This window comes from Urocampus carinirostris, chromosome 10 (assembly GCF_059441175.1).
Source record: "Urocampus carinirostris isolate Australia breed hairy pipefish chromosome 10, RoL_Ucar_1.0, whole genome shotgun sequence".
Lineage (NCBI taxonomy): Eukaryota > Metazoa > Chordata > Actinopteri > Syngnathiformes > Syngnathidae > Urocampus > Urocampus carinirostris.
In genome coordinates, this window is record NC_142358.1 from 18,775,507 (window position 1) to 18,799,038 (window position 23,532).

The 23,532-nt window shown below is 39.2% G+C and overlaps 1 protein-coding gene across 2 annotated transcripts in view; it reads right to left on the reverse strand.

Moving 5' to 3' along the window:
• Positions 1-23,532, reverse strand: part of dscaml1 (Down syndrome cell adhesion molecule like 1) — a 183,845-nt gene that overhangs the window by 25,527 nt on the left and 134,786 nt on the right. For both annotated transcript variants that reach the window (XM_088346432.1, XM_088346431.1), the window contains exons 14-21: positions 20,674-20,770; positions 20,476-20,604; positions 18,708-18,875; positions 18,574-18,644; positions 16,462-16,702; positions 8,176-8,322; positions 6,400-6,555; positions 1,852-1,991 (exon numbers count right to left, since the gene is read on the reverse strand). In XM_088346432.1, coding sequence (XP_088202558.1) covers positions 1,852-1,991; positions 6,400-6,555; positions 8,176-8,322; positions 16,462-16,702; positions 18,574-18,644; positions 18,708-18,875; positions 20,476-20,604; positions 20,674-20,770 — 1,149 coding nt within the window. The remainder of the gene's footprint in view (positions 1-1,851; positions 1,992-6,399; positions 6,556-8,175; positions 8,323-16,461; positions 16,703-18,573; positions 18,645-18,707; positions 18,876-20,475; positions 20,605-20,673; positions 20,771-23,532) is intronic.

The window sequence follows — 23,532 nt, forward strand, 5'->3', positions numbered from 1 at the left end:
CGAAGATTCTTTTTTTTGAGAGACAGCGTGTGTTATTTAGCACCTCCTAATGCTAAAAATAGACTTTGTCCATTGAAAAAAAATATTTCTTTACCAAATAAGCAAAATAAAATGAACTGTCATATAAACATGCATTTTTTTGAACCATTGTCATCTTGCCGCTAAGGGGAACCTGATAACATAAAAATCTTGCAATAGGCTAGTGAAAATAAATGGTGCATTTTGGTCACTTTAGGTCTCCATAGTTTGTATTCTTTCTTGTGCTTTCTAGTACTGGTTTTCAGTTGCATGACACAATGCAGCAGCATCTAGTGTCAAACAATACACTTAGTCCATTTAAGTATATTTATGTGTACGGCCAGGCACTGGTTTATAATACTGTGAACATAATTTTGGTAGTAATAATAATAATAGTACATAATTTACCACTCCCCACATTTTCAGGGGGTTTGGATGGTTGTCTATGACATGAATTCATAGTATTTATACCATTTCAATTCTTGGACTATTATTTCATTACATTAACATAAACTGACAAACCTATGTGTCATGATTCAATTTTCAGTCTGCGTTTTTCACTTTCTCCCTAACTCGACTTAAAATCAACCGCTGCATAATATGATCTCCACAGGAGGTTTGAAGTTAAAATGAGGTACAGCAAGAACCCTGAAAGGATGTATTTCAGAGTGGAAACTGTAGTAATCTATGAGAAAACTGTGGTGGGTGGGGGGCATTTGAGGGGCATACGTAAGCGTGTGTTGAAACGGATATTAAAATATTCCTTAGGCATGGAGATAGTGGCGATCTAGGGAACAATAGAGCAAGATAATGAAAAGAACAAAAGTACTCCCCGCGCGGCATGTACGCAACCCCCTTTCCTCCCATCTGTAATACCCATCCATCTCTCCCTCCTTCTTTCCATCTTCCTCTCAAATCGCACTCATTTACATAGTAATCACCCTGAACTCTGTGTGGGGGCTTCAGATGGACGTGTGCGTGGAGACAGACAGACAGACATTACATTTCGATATATTTATATTAGATAGTTTAGATGCAAACATAAAAGAGATTGTATAGTATTTTGTTGAAAGACTGTGTTATGGATAGATTTTTGGATGGATGGGTTGAGAAGTCTTTGAATGGGTGGTGGATGGATGGATTGATTGACCAGTCTTTGGATGGATGAGTGAATGCATTGACAAATCTTTGGATTGACAGACGGAATAGTCTTCGGATGGATGGATGGAAACATTTTTGGACCGACAGAGACAGATAGATATTTGGATGGATGGACAGGTGGATTTCTGGATGGACGATGGATGAAATTAGGGAGGGTTGGCTGCATAGATAGAGGGATAAAGAGATGATGGATAGATAGATAGATAGATAGAGGGATAAAGAGATGATAGAGAGATAGATAGATAGATAGATAGATAGATAGATAGATAGATAGATAGATAGATAGATAGATAGATAGATAGATAGATAGATAGATAGATAGATAGATAGATAGATAGATAGATAGATAGATAGATAAGCGTGAGAGTCCTTGTCACTCGATCGAGTTTTCCGCACCGCTTAATGAATAGATGAGGTTGTCATGGCAACGTGATGAGACGCAGATATGTAAATAAGGAGGGAGGGTGAGCTCGAATGCGCGCACTGCGGTACGAATGAAGCTCATTTCACACACACGCCTCGCGCTGAGACTGCAGCAAAAAGAGGCCACGCGCATTTCAGCAAAATCAATTTCACCTTTAAGGTGTGAATTAAACTCTCGCACAACAAAAAGGTGAATGGAACAAAAATGTAATTCTTCGTCCAACACGACCCTTGTTCCTGTGAACTCACCGGTTGGCCCGATCCAGGGCTCAAGCAGTAGATGGTGTACTTGCGGATGATGCCGTTGGGTTTATGAGGCGGTAACCAGGATACCACCACACTGCTGGCGGAGGAGGGCACAGCTTTGATGCCAGCTGGGGGCCCGGGATCTGCAACATAGACACAGCGCGTTAACATACTGAGGACAATGCAAACCATGTGAAGCTTATGACAAAAAACATATACAGTAATCATTTGCTATATCGGTGTCTACCTATCGTGGTATCCCAATTTTACAGTTATTCCATGTGCATTGTGTTCTGCATTCTGATTGGCTAAACAGAGGAAGATGCTTCTGAACAAATTGGACTTTTCGACCTGTTGTCACGATTACCGATGTGACTTACCTGTGCTCTCTCATTTGGCACCAACCGCCACGGGTTCTGATTGGCTCCCTGTCACAATTTGAACCCAGTCCTGTCAATCCCCTGTTGACAGTCCGTCTGCAAACCTGTTTATACAAGGCAAGCCTTTTCCGACCCTGACTCCCGCCTGTCCCATTTTTGCTTCCGTTTGTCTCTGGCTATGACCTGTTTTGATCCCGACCACATCTGCTCTCCCGTTCTGACTTACGAGCCATTTTTTGATCCCGACCACGTTTTTGCTCTCTTGTCCCGGCAATCGGCCTGTTTTTCCGACCCTGACACCGCCATCTCACGCTAGGGAAGATCCACTTCCGTATTCAGATCACGATCCGATTGCGAGAGCGACTTTCTTCCCGCGTCTATCGAGCAATGGATCGCGGGCCCTGCCCTTCCTCTCTCTATCGCAATAAACTTGTGAGAAACGTTACACGATTGGGTCCACCCTTTGTTCTGGACGTGACACCTGTTAAACTTGCTCTTAAGGCACATGCCGATCCTTGGCGCTCCCTAGTGGCTCCCTGGCTCCTTTGAAAAATATTTGACCATGGAAAAATATATTGTTTATGTAAGACAGAACCGGAAGGTAAATTCAATTTTGCATAACGTTCACATAGTGTCAGCAAAGTATCATGTACAGTAAAGTGGATTGTATAGGTAATCTATACAGTTGAGCAAAAAACGGCAAGATTAAAAGTTGTAATTTGATTAGCATGTGACATTGGTGAGCCATCAGGGCCTGCAAGGCCTTCTCTGCTGGCCTCAAAAATATCTGAAACATGTGATGTTAAAAATATTTTATCAATGAAAACTTTGAAAATTGGATTTTTCCAAAATGTCTGTCTGCTTCCTTTCATTGCTTTCCCCCTGTTTGCGCCACTTCCAGACATGTGTTTTAATATTCAACATTTAACCAATCAGCCAACTTATTTTTATGATGCTACAACAATAGCCTACAAAGGAAACTAAAACATGGTTTGGCATATGAAAAAGAGTGTTCAACACACATCTTAGATTGTTTTTAAAAATTAGTGTCGATCAATTTGATGTTATATTTGTCACTTAACTTATTCAATGCCGGGCATTTCTCTCAAATGGGAAGTGCTGGTGCCAGTCAACTTTTGCCATTTTGACTCATCTTTAAAGGCCAACAAAAAATTTTGTTCTGTATTTATATAGACATAGTACATATCAAATTAAAGCTTCAATTCTCATCTTTCACTAGAAAAAAAAGTTTGCTTTTGGCGTAACATTGTTTAGTAAAAAAAATCAGTTGAAGATTATTAAGTTCTATGAAAATCCAAGAAAACTTGTGAGAAGGATGGGTTTTTTGTGAAAGGATGTATTTTAAGCAGAACCTTTACTTTGGTGCTTTTCTGCTTAGGTGATACCTCAAATATCTAAACAATGCTTTTCATAAACACAGGCCACATTGCTTGCAAAACAACACTTTATTGCAAAAACACTGAAAATATGCAAGCACTTTTTAGCACCCAATGTTTCTGGTAAAGTGATCACACAATTTTGGTTAACGTGTCGATCGCTTTCCTGCAGACGTGCACAAACCGTCATTCCTCTCTGCTTTGTCATTGTTTTATAAAGAAAGAAACTTGAAACGTTAACTGTCTGTACTTACTTATATCTTCTCTACTATGAACACACTGCTTCACTGCACCTTGACCTGTCATACAAGGCCGTCTACACATTTCATTCGCTGGATACGGGAAGCAACAGTAGAAAGTGGATGTGTGGACAAAGATCTGATCAAAGGCACTCCCGCCATCTAATGGTGATTTATCATACTGAAACCACTCCTAGATGCTTGATACTGGCACGATGCACCAAACCCTGAATAATAGTTCTGTAAAACAAAATATAAATATATATTTTTTTAAGTTTTGGCCCTCTGGGACAATGTCTCTAAAAATGCTGAATGAGATAAATGATTGCTTTTGACTACCTTGAGCATCACGACTTTATTACACATTTACAACAAATATAAAAATGTAATATTTCTTGTGACGTTTAATGCTTTTCATTATGAGAAAAACATGCTCTTGTCTATGATCAACAAACATACGTAAATCTTTATCCTCACCATTATTTATATGATCAACTGATTTTTTTCTATAGTAATTCTAGAAACAGAATATTTTATCACTGGCTTGTTATTTATAGAACACACCTGCGGGTTACTTATATAGCCTTCGTTGCATTGTGACTAGTTTGGTGACCCCCGATAGAGGACATTAATCGATGAAACAAAGGCAAAGGCAACTTACTGAGCAACCCAGTCACTAAAAATGGATGAGAGAGCTCAAAAGCAGCCATAAATGAGGCCGAGCTTTGTAACGAGTCTAGCCATGTAAACACACGCGTAGGCAGCACTGAACCACTGCCGTCACCATTATTTTTTTACGACAATTGCTCGGTTTGCAAAACGCAGCCTTAAACACGGAGCACCGAGGGCATTGGGATCAGCGATGATTTCTATTGTAGGTAAAGAGCTCGCAAAAAGGTCCGTTCAGCCTCAATCTGATAAATGCAAGCTCATATTTGAAAAGCACTGTCATCAGTAGTCAGAGGGAAAGGTCTTTTTTTTAAGATCATCCTTTTTGACAAAAAAATAATTTATTGTCATTGATTACAATTTAATGAACATTGTTCACCACCAAATTAGTCGTGGTGCTCTAGGATAAACATTTAATGAAATACTTCCCAAAAAAAAGATAAACAACAATATTACGATAGTCAATATTTACAATGTCATGCTGATGTAGTTATAATATAAGTTATAATTAGTCTTGTAATACTTGCTACAAGTTCTAAATGGGAGTTTTTTCATGAGACCTGTACACATTTAGGTCAGTCAGTAAGTATTAGTATAGAGAAGTAAATGGAAGGAAACCAAAAGGAAGGCCGCGATTTATGTGGATTGATGGTGTTATGAGTGCACTGCAGGAAAGAGGTCTAAATATAATGGAAGCTAGAGCTCTTGTTGGTGATAGGAATGAGTGGAAAGGTGTTTAGAAAGGATAGTGGGATGTTCGGACACGTTCTAAGGGATGGGCAGGGCACCTGTATGATGCGGCAGTGGTAAACCAGTGAAAGCTGTCGGGCCCTGCTGTTGAACAGAAGAGTGAGTTGTGTCACCCCGACCCGAGTAACATGGCCGCTTTCTTGTGTCCAGTTTCATCTGGAGGGACGAAAGCATGACCAACTTGGGTGCCGAGGTGCTTAACTTATTTAGGTGTTTGGGCATTTGGTTTGCCCATGGTCAAATTTTTTGTTTCTTGCTACTTTTTCCTTTTTTTCTTTTCTTTGTTTGTGTGTATGCGTTTGTGTTGCTGTCGGTAACCCCTCTCGAGGGATATGACCTAGGTAGATGGATAGATAGAACTTTTAAGTTTAAGGATGAGTGGGTAATGAGGGGGAAGGAAGGACATAACTAATACCTGCTTTGTATACTTGTTAGTTGGACAAAATTAGAATTAGAATGGTCTTTATAGTCATTGATAACAACATATTGAACATCGTTTACAAGATGAGATGTGGCACCCTCGATCTATGATATTGTAATTTTTGATGCTATCGTATTTAAAAAGGTATCGTAAATAAAAAATGACTAACCCCTACCCCCTCCGAAAAAATAATCTCTGGTAGCTCTCGCTCATTGGGGGCCTCGGGAAAAGAGCGAAGAGGAGGATCCGGATGTAATCCACAGCCCACCAGTGTAAGCGCAAAATTAATTCTCTCTAAGCTACAAAGAATTAATCTCTCGCTTGTATGAGGTGTCGAGCGAGGCTCGGAAACACAAACAATAGCGTGTGCTTGCCAAAGCCGGGAAATGTGCTCATATAAACACACACAGCAATGAACCCCCTCCCTCTAAGAGCTTTACGTGCACAGATCTCCACCCTTAGGCCGATCACACACACACACCCACACAAGAACACACGCTTTTTGGCTTCTTAATTCTCATTAGCACTGGTAATGGCACATCAGACCGCAAAGAGGTTTTAATCAGCTACCTCAGCCTTACAAAGACCCTACACCCCCCAACACGAATTTGCCTCCCACGCCGAAGCCGAGAAGTCTTAAATCCTGGGATAAAACTGCGTTATCCCCTTGTGCGTGAAGATAAAATTCGACTCACAGTCTTCGCGGGTCTGAATGTAAAGGACATTGCTTCGCACGCCATCGCCGGCTTGTGTGTAGGCCAGCACTTGGATGCTGTAGTTGGTGAACTTCTCTAAGCCCCTCATCTCCACCTGCTCCTTGTTTGTGGTAATGTTCAGCATTTCGCCCCATTCTGATAGTAACAAGCAAAGAGTGAGTTTACAAAGAATCCCGCTTCATTCAATTGGTACACAAATTCTTATTTTGTCTATGCAGAACAAAAAAAGAATCCATGCGAGTAACATTTAGTGGCAGGCAGAAACATTAAATGCCTTTATTTTAGGTTTGTATTTGTATTTCTATTCTATTTGATATATCTTTCTTTTCAATCATGTTGCAACAAATACATTATTTGTTATTTGAAATAACACACCACAAAACCAACAAATCAAATAAAAAGGAATAACAGGTTGAAGCCAAATGTTTATAGGAGACCCATCCCCAAAGTAATTTTGGACACTTCTTCCATCAATCATTAAAGCAAACTATAATATCTTAGATGGTTATTAGAATACTGTGTTAGTATATTTGGAAACAATCACATTGCTTGAATCACAATATACATTTTAGACTCCAGAAAGTTTTTATTTTCCACATAATTTTCCTCCTTACTCTCTAAAACTGATTTAATAAATTCCATGTCTTCGGCTTTCCTTGCTTTGGGCATTTTCCTGTGATGAGTTGATATTTGAAATAAGTTAGATTAATGAAGGAGGGGTTATACGTTTTCAGTTTATATGAATTAATACATTATAAGGTAATCTCAGTTTGCCTATAGCAACCAAAATACATAAAGAATATGTGTTAAATGAGCTTTTATGTATGAAAAACCTCAATTGTTGGTGAGTAAAACATCCCTACTTTTGTGCATCTACTTATTATACATATAAATGAAGTAAATAAAATGTGAGTAAATCAAAAAACATTTCTTGTCATCACAGTATTTTTTTGTAGGGGCAAGTCATGTATCAACTTTTTTATGATTCATTCCATTTTTTTACATAATATTTATTATACAATGAACTTGAATCCGCCCAAACATCATTAACGACGCCGTTAGCATTAGCCGCTCCCTTTATGGAAACGGGCATTTATCAAAAATAAGGTTATTCAAGACAAATATTTGATGAAATCAAATACATTTTTTTTTTAATTGTGATTTTTCAGGTTCAGTAGACACTCAACATACTGAGAGTATACATCTATGGATTTCAAACTGGTAAGGAGAACAGGGGAGTGAGCCTAAAGTTCTGATAAGAAATGTAAACCTTTTCATAAAGGCCCTTCCCTGACGCAGTTTTTTTAATTATATCTCCTAGGTTACAAAGCAGATCCGCTCTGAAGCTGTGTCGGAATCGAAGAACAGCAACATGATTGGCCGATAGTGACAATAATGTAAGTAGTTCATAATAGTCAAAAAACATTCTGCAAAAATAATCAAAACAAAAAGCTGGAGTCTGATGAAATCTCAATTGCGGGTGTCTAATATTAAAAACAGAAATAACTTGTAATGTATGTGCTATATTTCCTAAAGTAGACTTTGAAATTAGGGTGAACAAATGTATCCATAGATTTTTAGGTCAGAAGTAAACTATTTTATACTGGTAAAAAAACAACAACCAGCTCTAAGTTTCCTTCGCATTTTTGTGCGCGCGCTCGGCAAAATATTTTCTCAAGATCAAATCCATGCCTCTGAATCGGAACGTTTTTAAACTTCTTTTTGAAACTTTTTAAGTAGTAGCAGGACACGTACCTCCGTCGGGAAAGACAGCCCAAAAGATGACACGGTAGCCCTTCAGAACTCCGTGCAAGGTCATCCTGGGGGGCTCGGCCCAAGAGATGACGGCCTCATCCGATGTGACGGAGATGGCACGTACATTTTGAGGAGGTTGGCTGGGAACTAAGAACACAGAGGGAATGGAACACACTTTTTTTATTCAAGCAAAGCTTATCCAAACACAGCATTCGAAATAAAATTGTCCATCCATCCATCCATTATCTGCACCGCCTATCCTCAGAAGAACCGCGGGGTGCTGGAGCCCATCCCAGCCATCTTCGGGCAGTGGGCAGGGGACACCCTGAAACTAATTGCAAACCAGTCGCATGGCATATAGAGACAGACAACTCACCTACTCATTCACACCTAGGGACAATTTGGAACAGCCAATTAACCTGTTTTCTGGAATGTGGGAGAAAACCGGAGTGCTCGGAGGTAATTCATGCAAGCACGGGGAGAAAATGCAAAGTCCACACAGGAAGGCTTATGTACACATAAACACATTGGACAATAATTATGAGAATAGCATATTGGTGTCTTGTTATTGTTAAAAATAGTTGAGTCCCTAAAATAATAATATTTGTAGAAAAATGGTTTAAGTTCACATACATTAAATAAAACTAATATTCACTAATTCCTAAAACATTATTATCTATATCTATATCCATACTCATATTCATCATACATTGATTCCTGGTCAGCCTGGAAGGGGGATGATCACTTGTGAGGCCACTTCTCAAGTTTTCTTATTTTCCTCATGCTGAGGTTTCTGCGTTTTTCCTGCATGTTGGTTTCAGATCAGCGGATGGTGTAACTAATCTGCAGTCTTTTGAGATATTTTGTGAATAAGGGCTATACAACTACATGAGACTTGACTTAATTATACCAAACTAGTTTTACAACAGGGCCTTATTTTCTGCAGTGCCATAAAAACATATTTGTCCCAATCCAGATTTTTGTGTTTTTTGCACATTTATTTCTAGTCAAGTCATGTTCAATTGTATAGCCCTTAATCACAATGAGTCTCAAAGAGCTGCACCGACCACAGACTATTGCAAACTACAGACTATTATTACACCTTCCCTGATCTATAACCTATGTGAGGGCAAGGAAAAACTCAAAAAAGGTTTCAGATTATCAAACCAGTTTTAACATCACAGAGAGACAACACTCGAGGAAATACAAAATGCACTTTTGAATTGGTGGTTCCAATTATTAAGGCACAACAAATATCAAAACTATCTGGCCCTTTGTCTCATCTCAACCTAATCAGCCGTACCGCTTATCCTCATTAGGGTCGCGGGGGGGCTGGAGCCCGTCCCAGCCATCTCCGGTCAGTGGGCAGGGGACACCCTGAACTGGTTGCCAGCCAATCGCAGGGCACACAGGGACAGACAACTCATTTGCTCATTCACACCTAGGGACAATTTGGACCGGCCAATTCACCTGAAATGCATGTTTTTGGAACGTGGGAGGAAACCGGAGTGCCCGGAGGAAACCCACGCAAGCACGGGGAGAACATACAAACTCCGCACAGGAAGTCTGGAGCTGGATTTGAAACCACGACAGGTTCCCATGACATGAACAGTGCCGCACAAGCGCTAACCACTGCGCCGCCGTGCTGCTGGCCCTTTGTAAAAAGAGTAATTGCCCCCTGAACCCAACAGCTCGTTGCGACACCCTTTGAAGCGTTTACAATAATTAGAAATTAGTCTTTCACAACACTGTGGAGGAATATTGTCCCACTCTGCTTTGCAAAATTGTTTCAAATCTGCCACATTGAAGTTCAATACCTTATCAAATTTAAATCTAATCTTAACTAAATTTTAACTACCTAATGAATAACAATTTGCTTTTGTGTGTGTGTTTTGTTTGTGTGTGACTTATAGACACTGCAATTGCTAATCGAATTTTCGTGAAAATTCACAGTTGTACTTTAGGCGAGTGTCTTCAGCTTTTAGTATAAACATCTGTTTTTGTGTGATCTGCTTTTGTGGGGTCTCTACCACTTTCTGGTGGCAAAGCTATTTACTGCAACTCCTGACCACTCCAAGCAGCCAAATTCAATCTTCTATTAGCCAGGCAATACCAGGACACTTTGCTTGTCTTTTTAAATTCCCCATACAGAAGGTGGAAGCGGCTTTTGAAATCCAAACACATCCTTGTCAAAAAATTTCACTCCTAACTTATATACTATCATTGACAACTATCGACATCAAGACTTTTAACTTATTCATTGCCATGATGATGAAAATTCGTGAATGTCCCTTTATCATTCACTGCTGCTGACTTGTTTTTTTCTGTAATGCAAAAAAAAAAAAATCTATACATTCTGCATTCATTTCAAATCAACTGAAATATTGCAAGTCTTTAATTATTTTAATATCGGTGATTATGGCTTACTAGTTTATGTTTTCATGGTATTCTAAAATGTTAGATATTTTATATGGTCCATGTTTTTTTCACCATAATCAGCAGTCCTGTAGACACCAAATAATCATTTTACCTGATCATTTTTGTTTTCCATGTATTGAGACCCCTCGCTACTTCACTCTTTGGTTATTGCGGATTTTGAATTTATTGTCATTGATATCATTGTATTGATCATAGTGTTCTGATAGGCAGCAGACAGTGGGGACAAATTAGGGAAGGCTCTCCCTGTTGGTTAGGTGTGGCTGCCTGCGTGCGTGATTGTGATAGGTTGGTGTATGCTGGTGCATTAACCACGAAAACCGAGGAATCGCTGTATGTCAGTCCTGCGTATTTGCTACAGGAACAGAAGAAGTGTGACTTTCAAAATTTGGTATTGTCATAGGGTTTTGCAAACATATTCTACATAGCTCGTCATTATGGTACAATATAATCTTAATGAAAACTGAAAGGAAAGCTTGGCCATAAATCAGGAGCGTATAACGAGATTAATTAGCCATTCCCTAATGGGCGTTTCCGTCGCAACCTAGTGGCCATTCAGGAGCCTCGCAAAACGCAGCCGAGGGTCCTTATCTGCACAGGCCTCGCCCTGTTCTCGCTCGTCCAGGTGTCGCTTGGGCAGAATTGACGTTTGAGCCTTTCAATAACGCGCAGTGTCGCCGACGAACAGAAGTCAACTTGTTCAGCAGGAAGCGAGGAAAGAGCAAGCGGCTGAAAGGCTCCCAATCGGGCCAAGTCCGCCAGGGCTGTTATTCTAGGCAGCTGGCATCGAAGGGGCGGAGGTGAGGAGGAGGACGGAGGAAGCGAGGGAAACTGGGCCTTGCATGAAAAGACCTTTGGCTACAAGTGTAAATATCACACTGCAAGGCTCACCCCCAAAAATATTCTTTTGTCATATATTTTTTGAAACATTAGCTGCACCGGTCTATGAAGGACATGAAAATGAGACGTTGACAATAGCAGTTCTGTCAAACATACAACCTGCGGGTCGGATCCAGCCCCTCCAAAATATCTGTGTTTGTCAAAATAAGAAGTGAGTTGCGAGGTAATTTCTATCGATAGTTCAGATTTTTTTATTAATAAAACGCTCTCTCTGGCCACTAGAAGGCAGTGTTCAGTTTGTATAGCCTGGTGTAGAGGTAACATTTTAAGCCTCAGCCCGATCCTAAATTTGGTTTGGATTGAGTCGAGAATGACAATCATTTTGTAGGGTTCATGTCAGGCCATGTCTCACTGATTTTGTTTTACTTTATTTCTATTATTTTTAATTATCCACTCCTCATTGTTTTTTGGTTATTTTCATTTGTGTTTTGATGGATCAAGCCTTCCTCTCGTGCATCGACAAGCCAGCCCCCAAGCCCACCGAGAAAATAAGAATAATGACGGTTATATAATTTGAAAAAAGGCAGCAAGAGAGAAGACTGCCCCGGCCCTCACTAATAAAATAAGAACATTTGGGTTTGATTCAAGTCAAGTCAAATTAATTGATCGGGCTGGGGCTGATCAGGCTTTAATACTTTCGGGCCCAGGTATAGTCGGGCTGGAATTTTTTTCAGTCCCAATCTCTCCTCTCGCATTGTGTGTTTGTTCAGGTGTAAAACTGCAATCACTCAATTGTTAAAATGAACCGGTTAACACATTCAATGCAAAATGTGAAAATATTTTGTTCCAAATTGTTTGTGAATAATTGTGTTGTTTGGAAAAGATCCGTTGTTATCCACGATTATAAGGTTAAATATGCAGGCAAAATGATAAAGCGTAATACTGAAACTTTAATGAAATAATTCAGAGTTGACATTCTTTTACTGATTCGGCCGGCCTTAAAACAAAGTGTCTGGATCCGGCCCTAAAGCTAAACTGCTGAGAGGGCAGAGATATAACAACAGGTGGTACAGGTGACAAATATAGGGCATTAGACAATATCACATTATCAGGCTAGTTGTACGGTTACACAACACTGGTTTGAAAAGTGCATTGTGATAAGTTAAACAGTCCCTCCATTTCATTAACTGCGCATCTAATACTTCTCTTTTTAATGTGTACAAGCATAATAGCCTGGCGTTGCTGGGCTCGAAGTTACCAGGCATTCTACTTGGACGAGGGGTTTCGGGCTGTTTTTAGTTGAGAAAGTGGCAAAGAGCCACTAAGCGGCTCCACAGAGCCGCATGCAGTTCCAGTACCACTAATCCAGGAAAACATATTTTTATCGTTTTTGTTGGTATTTATTGGGAGTGCCTTGACACAAAGATACCCACAAAAGCCCAAAGTACAACTGTGTACATTTGCACGGAAATTGGTTCAGCCGTTTCTGATCCTATAAGTCACATACAAACACACACACATAACAGGATTTGAAGGATAAGATTTATATGGTATGATTTATAGGGTAAGATGTATAGATAGATGTATAGATATATGTATATATAGATGGATACAGAGACAGATATACAGACAGATTACATTCAGATATCTTTACATTAGATAGTATAGTAATCCCTCAGTTATCGCGGTTAATGGGGACCAAAACCACCCACGAAAAGTGAAAATCTGCAAAGTAGAGACGCCCCTTCAAAAATGCTTAAAAAAAAGAAAAAAAAAAGATTAAAAAAAAAAATATTTTAGTTTATTATTATTATTTTTTAGACCCGCGAAGCTCTGAACCCGCAAACGTGGAACCACGAAGTAGCGAGGTCCCACTGTATAGGTGCGTACGCAAAATAGCTTATATAGTACTTAGTTGAAATACTATTTTTTTCCATTATCTAACATTCGTTGGAGAAGAGGTAGATTGACTGTTTAACCTATCAGAATGCACTACGCAAATCAGTGTTCCTGGCACTGTAAAAATAGCATGATTGTATGGTTAGGTGTATTGCATTGTTGTTATCATTTGCACTACTAGTCTTTTGGTGGTAGCACGTCGGCACTCATCGCCACTACTCAGGTTTGATCTAGTTGCAAAAAATAGTTTGCTTTTCAGATCAGCGATGTTTATCGGTTTGATCAATCATTGCACAATCATTGCTCAAATAGGATAATATCTTATACGGTAACGCATCTCAATAATTACTGTACGCTTTTTCCAATCTAACTTGTGGTAATCTGCAGTATATAAGGCGCACCATGTCATCAGGCGCACTAAAACAACTGGCCAGATTGAGTTTTTTGGGTGCACCTAATATTTCGGAAAATACCGTAGGTAGGATGCGTCTTTTCTCACTTGGGATCTATGCTTGGATGGTCTCCAGCAGCCCCACGACCCGACTGAGGATAAGCAGTGCAGATAATGGATGGATGGATGGAGGTAGAAATGAGGACATGCGAGGTGATGCTCTGCTGACATTCTCTGGGATTAATGATGGCAGAATAAGTAACAAAACGTAAAGCATTTTTGGACTGCAAGGAGGAGAGGACAGCAGAGGAAGAATGGAGGGAGGAGGAAGAGAGTTAAAAGCAGAGGAAGGGCAGAAAAAAGATGAAAAGGGGTGCAGGGGAGACAAAGCGCTCAGCTGCAGATAATTACAGCAGGAAGCAGGCAGGGGGAAAGACGGACCGACAGACAGGCTAATTATAATTATTTTTAGTATGCTTGTTGTTATCACTATTATCATAATGGCCGTCAATATCGCTGTCGCCACGGTGACAGCGGATGGGAAGCGCCGCAGGGCTCTGCATGCTCTGGACCAATGAGACTCAGCCAACTGTTCTCCACTGCGCTGAAGGGGTTTCGAAGGAAATAGGAACAGTAGTTTTTATTTTTTTAAATTGGGTGAGAAGTTAACGCATATTGAGTAGTAGCAGTTGGGTGTCGGTTTGAACTGCAATTGATGACGATGGCGAGAGGTTTGACGAAAAATATCAGGTTTCTGAACAATCCTATATCTAATAATAATGTGGTAACAAATTCGAAGGAAAGTAAAAGAAAGATATACTTACTCATTCACTGCATTAAAGGAGCTGTTCGGAAATTTAAACTTTTTTCTTTTTAACTCACTGCCACAATCTCCTGGCTTGTGTCAGCATTGCAGCATCTTTCAAGCTCCTTATGTTCCGCGTGAAAGTATGTGCAGATCTTAGATGCGCTTGAAAAAAACTCTTCCTTTTTCATCATGACTGGGGTTTGGGTTCTACTTTCACTATTTCCATGCTACACTAACAAATGTGAAGAAAATAAAACGCAAGGTCGAACATGACATCATTCTCTGGCACTACCCCTCACACCCCATTCATCCTACTTAATGTGTTCCACCCCGGACAGCTTAGCTAAACATAAGATAAAAGCTGATAGAGATAATGAAGTGAAAAATAAAGCATGAGGTCTATTTGAACTCAGTTGGACATTTTTAACAACCTATTTAATAAAGAAACCCCACATCTGAAGGAGATTTTCCCTTGATTTGAAGCCATTATCCATCCATTATCTGCACAACTTATTCTCAGTAGGTTTGCGGGGGTGCTGGAGTCCATCCCAGCCATCTTCAGGCAGTAGGCAGGGGACACCCTGAACTGGTTGCCAGACAGTCGCAGGGCATAGAGACAACTCAGACAACTCACTCATTCACACTTAGGGATTATTTGGAGTGCCGGGAGGAAACCCATGCAGGGAGGGGAGAACATGCAAACTCAATACAGGGAGGCTGCGGTAGCTGGACTTGAACCCTGAACCTCCGCACCAAGGGGCTCCACACTAACCACCCACCTGCCGCGCTGCTAGATGCTGCTTTTATAAATTCTAGACATCAGCTTACATCTTGCTATCAATGCAAAGGTAATCCATTTTGTAAAATATAAGATATTTTGGTGAAGAGGAAAATGGTACACCAACCAGTAACATTCTGTGCTTGACTCATGGTGCATTCAAAGATCAGACAAACAGTTGGAACTTTCATATATGTAGATAGAAAGCTCGGTGTGGAATTCATTTTTTTTTTTTTTACAATTTCAACGGTTACTTCCTATGGGCGAAGCCAAAAATAATTTCTTATATTTTTCGTTATTACAATAAATGTTCACTATATCAATGCCATGAGGATGTCTATGTTTTTGTGAAATATTGGCATTTTGAAATGTAAAACACTCTGAAATGTCTCCTTTAAAATGGTTTTCTGATACCTTAAAGCGTCAATGACAATAATTTAAATCATAACAGTACATAATAACTCTTTCTGTCTGTGATGAGCAATTTTAGAGATATTTGAGCAGTACTTCTGCCTTTATTATAACCAGGAATAAAACCTTTATTTACAATAATTGCTCAGTTGAAACATTTGAAATATTGATCAGACAAGCTACATGTTATATGTTATTTAATCCAAATAGTAAACGGATGGGATTCAGTTTAACAAACGGTAACTTGCACACCTAAAACAAATTGATGGGTGAAAAAATAATCGCATAGCTCTTTGTTGTTAGACTCCTGTGTGCACAGCAAGGGTACAAAAGCTTTTGCTTGCAGCATTCACTCATTGAGTACAGTGAAAAATCGTGAAAAAAATTAAATAATAATAATACACGTAGCACGACAGAGTTCAGGCGACGAGAAATCGGCACGGAACGTGCAGTAACTGTGAATCAAAGCTGGTGAATGGATGACAGTTTGCTCTTCAACTTGCACCATACTGTTTTGAAAGCATCAATTTGGGCAGCTGGTCACAAAAGTGGCCTGCTTTTACACTCCAAAAAATAAACAATTTGCTTTGTCTTATTGTTGGTAATGATGCCAAAATTGAGTTGATGACACGACAATGTCGTGCACCTTCTTCTTCCATAGATTAACTTACAACTTTGTATATATATTTTGTACCTTTTACCTGCTTACAGATCACTGCTTACCGTCTTCGAGCGTGGTGGCGTTGATCTCAGAGCTGGAGGGTCCGGTGCCGGCTCTGTTGAAGGCCTGAACTACCACGCCGTACTGCGCAAATTTCTTGAGGTTGTCCAATGTGTAGACTTCGCTATCCCCTGTAGCCTTCATCTCGACAATGCTGTACTGGCCGTTGCTGCCCGGGCCGTTCTCTCTGTAGCCAATCTGGTAACCCCGGATCACTCCGTTTTGCAGTTCCTTTCTGGGGGCCTGCAGGGTGCAAGATCTTGTGAGATTAGGGTTTAAACCAAGGCCCTGGGGAAATTTGGTACACGGCAGGCATTTTGTATTGTACGAGAATATCCACTTCAAATTATTTGTGCTTCTGAAAAGTGTGTTCAGTAAAATGTTCAACTTTTAACATTTTCCGATGATGAAAATGTACTTTTTTTAGTTTTGTGTACTGTGTTTCTTTGTTTTAGTGTTTGGGTTTTGTATAATTTTGAGTTAGATAGATAGATAGAAAGATGGATAGATAGATAGGTAGATAGGTAGATAGATAGGTAAAAATATAGATAGATAGATAGATAGATAGATAGATAGATAGATAGATAGATAGATAGATAGATAGATAGATAGATAGATAGATAGATAGATAGATAGATAGATAGATAGATAGATAGATAGATAGATAGATAGATAGATAGATAGATAGATAGATAGATAGATAGATGGATAGATAGATAGAAAACAATAACAATTAAAAGGAATATAATTCATAAATACCCTATGTAGCGTGTTGATATGGATTATTTAAATAGTGCTACATAGAATACACACTGTAATAAAAATTGATTAATATGCAATGTGGGGGTGTGGTTTAATATGGGCTTTTACTCCCCGGGGTGGAGTTAAAGAGCCTCATGGCATGAGGAAGAAATGATCTCCTCAGTCTGTCCGTGGAACAAGACTTTGACAGCATTCAGTTGAAGTCCGTCCTTGTATTCATATGTCTCGTTAATTATTCCCTCCTCCCGTGTTTTGTTGTTCCCCTCCCTAGGATTGGCCTATAAGTTCCCTCAGCCTTATCTTGTTCAGCTATGTACTGTTTATCTTGTTGGTCAGTGTGTATTTACTTTCTTTTTTTTTTTTTTTTATTTGCTCAAGTTGGGTCATTCATGTCTAATTGTCTTGTGTTTTGTTGTTTGCCGCCATGCTGTTGCACTGTATGCTTCTTCTGCCTTGCCTTGCCAAGCTTTGTCTTGTAGGTCAGTGTTTAAAAGGTTCCTGGTTTTCTTTCAGTTGGAGTCGAGTCATTGTTGTGTCCTGTTGACTCGTGTCTTGTTGTTGCTGTAATCACTCAGTTGTCCACATCCCCTCTCATTAGTACTGTATCTGTTTCTTGTTTTGATACTTTGTTGTTTTCAGACTAGTTGCCTTTTCCCTTTTGAGTCTAGTTTGCTATTTTTTATTCTATTCCTCATGAAATGACACAATTTTGAGCCCACTCTTGCCTCCTTGCTCTGCATCCTGGTACTCAAGTCCACCGCCACAAAATCTGTGACAGAAATGAACGTTTTTTCAATAAAAATGTATATTTTATTGGAAACTGGTTAACACATCTGCCTCAAAGATTTGGGGATCTCAGATAAATTTTCAGCGACTGGCCTCACTGTGCTAGGTTAACATGCTCTTCTCTGCCTGGCTGGGTTTTTCTGGGCACTCCAGTTTCCTCCCAAATACCAAAAAATGCATTGCAGGTCAATTGGCGATTTACGATTGTCCCTAAGAATGTGTGTAGAGTAATGATTTTCTGTCTGGGTACGCTGTGACTGGGTGGCAACCAGTCCAGGGTGTCACGTGCCTACTGCCAGAAATCAGCTGGGAATGGCCCCTGCGGCCCTAGTGAGGATAAGCAACTCAGAAAATGAATGAATGTATCTTTTATTTACATTTTAAAAGTAACACTGCAACAAACCCATTGTGTTATGTTTTCCCAAACAAAAATTTAAAAAAACATTGATTTTAGTGCATTTTGACCCTTATGTATTTGGCTCCTAGAAGAAACATTTTGGATATCTCTATCTAAGTATATTCTTTAATTGACTTCAGCAACCTGTACAGTAAACGGAATTCCTCACCTTCCAAGTTACCCGGATACTCTGAGAAGTCATCGCTTGCAGGGTGACGTCCATTGGAGGACCATCAGGTTCTGCAAAATTGGACAATGTATCCTTCGCCACTAAGTCGACATTTTTTCTTATGCTGTACTTACGAGCTTCTTCCGTGCTAATGGTGAGCTCCTTACTAGCCTCGCTTCTGCCGATGGCATTGTAGGAGTACATGCGGATGCTGTAAACGGAGGCCGGGTGGAGGTCAACAATGTTGGCTTGATTGTTCGTGGGGGAAATGTTGCGAGTGCCGTGCTTCAGCTCCCAGGTATCTGAGCAAAAAGGACAATAGATTAAAGATGCGCAGTTAAACAAAACTTAATTGGCATATTGATTATTACAATCCACTAGTGCTGGGCAAATATTGTTAATTTAATAATTCAGTAATTCAATTGTTCACCATTTTAAAGTTTGACAATTTAAAAATGTGCTTAGTTGAAAAATCAAGGGAAATGATTTAAATGTTTATTTTTAACAACTCAAAGTTGGTGCTGATCATTTTTAAGTGTCAAAAGGCTACGTTTAGTCATTTAAAATATGTGCTTACAATAAGTAGTATTTTTAACAAGGTATATAGACTAAAATTCACATTAAATACAAATTGTTTTTAAAAACTGTTCATAGGCAATTGGTACTATTCGTTTATAATTAATTAAAATCCTGATTGTCCAGAATTATAGGACACTTTTAAATTTAATTCATAATCCAGTATTACTAAATTGGGAAAAAAATATCAGTAACAATGCAGCCAAAACGAGCTTTCTTTTTTTCTAACACGCATTTGCTTAAAAAGACAAATCTGATTTTAAAAAAATCCTCAATTTATCGAGCACTAAACCCAGGGTTGGCAACCCAGGCTTAAAAACCAGCTGCAGCATCTAAGCGCTGTTGAGTGGCTCCCTGGCGATTTTTCCCAAAATATCTACAAGTGAAAAAGGTGGGGGAGGGAAATATGTTTTTTTTTGCTGGTAACCGGTTTTAAAACACGTGATACCGATTGTCGCCTCAACTCAGCAACAACATATATTGTGACGTGAAGTCGTGGCTGTCAGGCTTGAACTCCTGCCTGGAGAATTTAGCTGCAATGCTTAGCTACGGGGCTGCTCTCCTCTTCTTCTTTTCACCTCCCTTCACTGTCCTGTGTTTGAAGAGCTGTGCAGCCCAAGCTCTACCACTTTTAAAAGTCCAGTGTCACGAGTTGCTATAATTTGCTAAATAGTTTTTATAAATGCACTCTTTTTGTTTTTTGTTTTTTAATCCCCGGAATAAAAAAAAACCCAAAATTGATATTTTTTAAAACAATTTTTATTATATCAAAGCAATGAAACATCCTGTAATTCATTAATATTGTAATACAGATAAACTTAAGGCAGTATACTACATCAGAGTAGTCACGGGGTGCATCATTCTCCACGGGAATCATTGCATCCAACTTAGTCATTTTGATAGTAGGGTAATAAGGCTTATATGGATACATAACACATGTGTTTCATTCATTATAAGGCTATATAACGTATTTATTTTTTTGAGGCACCAGAATTCTTCTTTTTTTTTTTTTTGGGTCCGATATGGCTCTTTCAACTTTTTTTGTTGCCGACCCATGCACTATACTGAGAACAAATACACTGCAATGCTTTTATTTCTGAGTTGATTCCAGCGCTGTTCTTGATTACTTTATTTAGCAAGACCTCGACTGTCACCACACAAACCATTGCACTTGCAACTCAACCACATTCTGAAATAAGGTTTGAAGGGCAATTAGGGGCCCTAAGATGTTTCTACAATGGCATTTCATTGTCAGCATTTAGTGACGGCTGCATGTGCCACTAGATGAAACGATGATGCTAGCATAGCTATTGTTCGTCAACTTACCTGTCTTGTTCTTATACTCAATGTCATAGGAGGTGATGACGCTGTTGCCGTCAAACCTCTGCGTCCATCGCAGATTCATACTGCGGTCTTTTACTTCCCGCACCTCGAGCTCCGGAGGGTCTGGGGGCTCTAAAGATTGAAGAGTGTGAATGGAAGCACTGCAGATGTTGATTTTCAGCATTGTGTAAAGATGAGTACCTTGTACAGTGAGCTGAATAAGGCCTCGGCCTTCACCGTAGGAGTTGATGGCATGGCAGGAGAAGAATACTGAATCCTCCCTCTCAGCTGGTTTGAGCTGAAAGTAGACACACAGATAAACGAGAAAATGTATCTTTAAAGTCATAAAGATGCTTCAGAGAGTTTTTCTCCAATGCTATCAAAGTCCTTAGGTCATTTTATGTGTTGACTTGAATAGGAGAAAGGTACACTCAATATCAGTATTGATTTGTTTTGCTTTCGTTTTGCTGTGACTTAAATAAATTTACAATCATTTACATATACCAGCCAATATGTTTTCTCATCACTGCTTACTGGTTAGTTAGCTTGATTATGCAAAAACGATTTCATTGATTTCCAGGAAGCTAAGCTGAGGGTTGATGCAAGCTTTTTTCCACTGATGCTTTAGATTCCATTTCTCCCACCTTAGCTTTGAATTTGCAGTTCTTTCTGTGGTTATCCGCTAAAAACAAAAACAATATTTTCTCACTATACAAAAAAAAAAAACAAGCCCATTGTATAATGGATTCATTAGAAAATAATTCACAAAAAATACTAAAATGTAAAATATTTTTACTTAGGCTAGTGAACATTCATTAAATGAAAATATCCAACAGCCGAAAAGTCAATTAAAATATCGAACGGTTGATTTAGGTCAAAGGTAAGAAATGTGGACACAACACAAGTGGGGAACAAAAAAAAATCGTAGAAATGAAAAGAAACATTCATCAAAACATTCATCAAAATATATTGTGATAACTTAATCTGAAATTTGCGTGCCTTTTAATGTTGAAGTTATGACTGATTAATTTCACTTGTTCCTGCTCGTTTGGCGCCAGCCGCTGCTGGCTTTCTGATTGGTTCCCCGTCCTACTTAAGCTCAGTCCTTTCACTTGCCTGTTGTCAGTCCGTCAGCGAACCTCTGTTTTCACAAGGCAAGCATTTTTGACTCTGACTCCCGTTGGTCCCGCTTTTCCACCCGTTTTCCACCCGTCCATTCCTGATTTGCCCGTTTGTCTCCGGCTACGACCCGTTTTTTGATCCCGACCACGTTCTGCTCTCCAGTCCCGGCTAACGACCTGTTTTTTCCGTCTACTACACTACGATGTCCCGCTCCGGAAGATCCATTTCCGCATTCGGAACACGTTCTGATTCTGTGAGCGGATTGCTTCCCGCGTCCAACAAGCATCGGATTGCGGGCGCTGTCTTTCCACTATATCTCAACAAACGTGTGATTAACGTTACGCATCTGAGTCCTACTTCCGTTCTGATTGTGACAGAAATGTTAAATCAAAGGGTAGATTTTTCCAACTGCAAACTAATCCTGGCTGACTTACTTGCTGGTTGTCAAATCTGGTAGCATTATGTGTTTTGAAAGTTGTCAATTTAATTTGTACCAACTGATATATAGTATGCTGGGTTGTGAAATTATAGTTTCCGTTGGATTTCAAGATGAATACAACTGGAAATTACTGTAAGCTAATCAGGGAGCTGCTAAGTCATATTTTCCAGATATGTAGCCCTGGAGTAAAAATCACAATAGGTTAAAATGATGAAAAGGTACCCAAAAAAGCACACATAACTGATACGATTGCGGTTTATGTATCTACACCACTAAATTACTGAAAAACACTTAGCTACTTTTTGAGCAAGAATAAGACAATGGTAATTTTGAGAGCAGGATTAGACGACGTAAACGTTCTGCACAGGAACATGCCAGTTTTCAGAATGTAAGGAGGTCACACATTTTATGGAACTGAAAGGAATGCGCATTTTGGGCGCTCGTGTGTGTTTGTGAAATAATATGGTATTTATTTCGTCATGCATAATTTGCATTTAAGTTCATCATGAAGTAGTCTACATAATAGTTTTGTGTTGATTTGAAATGTAAGTTAGAAAAACTCTAGCAAAATAATATTTCCGTTTTTTCCCGCGTCAGTTCCGCAAGTTCAAAGTAAGCAAAGACTCACATAATGGCTGACATGACGGTTATATGTCCAATCCATCTCTGTCCATGTTGAAGAATTATAAAGGCAATGCCGTAAGTTTCTAAAAATGTTGTGCAAAGAACTAGATCTTGTAATGCTTCGACAGATGTAAAGTTTATTCACTTAGATAAATATAATTTCACAAACATATTGGCACATGTTCTTGATTCATTGTATTCTTTTGTTGCAGTTTTCACAATCTGGAATCAAAGTTTCAATAACACGTCCCCGATGATCACTGTCCTTCTTTGGTGCTTTAGCTTGGTGTCATTTTGATGACACTACACTAACAAATTGAATTTAATCTGAACTAAAACACTTAAAAATTGTTTCTTTTTTACATCATTTTCAATCTTATAACAGTTACCCATGGGTTGACCCGGAATTTACTATTTGAGATTGTAAAAAATGGTTAGCAAATTTTGTCATTGGCATGCAACATGCCAACCATCAATTTCACAAACTAACAGTGCTCACTATAGATCAATGGTCTTTACCCTGTTGTAGCCCACAGGTTTCATGTGCACATTCATTGAATCCTGCTATAGTGTAAAATAAATATGTTTTTTTTTTTTCAAATTCAACACATTTTGTTTTTCGACTAGTGCAAAAATTTGAACCATGCAGAACCAAACATAGTGCATGAACTCCGACATTCCAAAACTGCAAATCAGTGTGGCCTCTGCTGTTGCCTTTTAGAGAAGTTCAGATTTGCTTGGTAGCAAGTGCTACTCTCGTGTAATTTTCATAGCAAAGTTGGTTTCCTTTTTTGTTTTTTTGTGTCCAGCATTCTCAGAAGGGAGTGTTGTAACCAATGGTTTAAAAAAAAAATCCGGACTTTTGTGGCACTAAA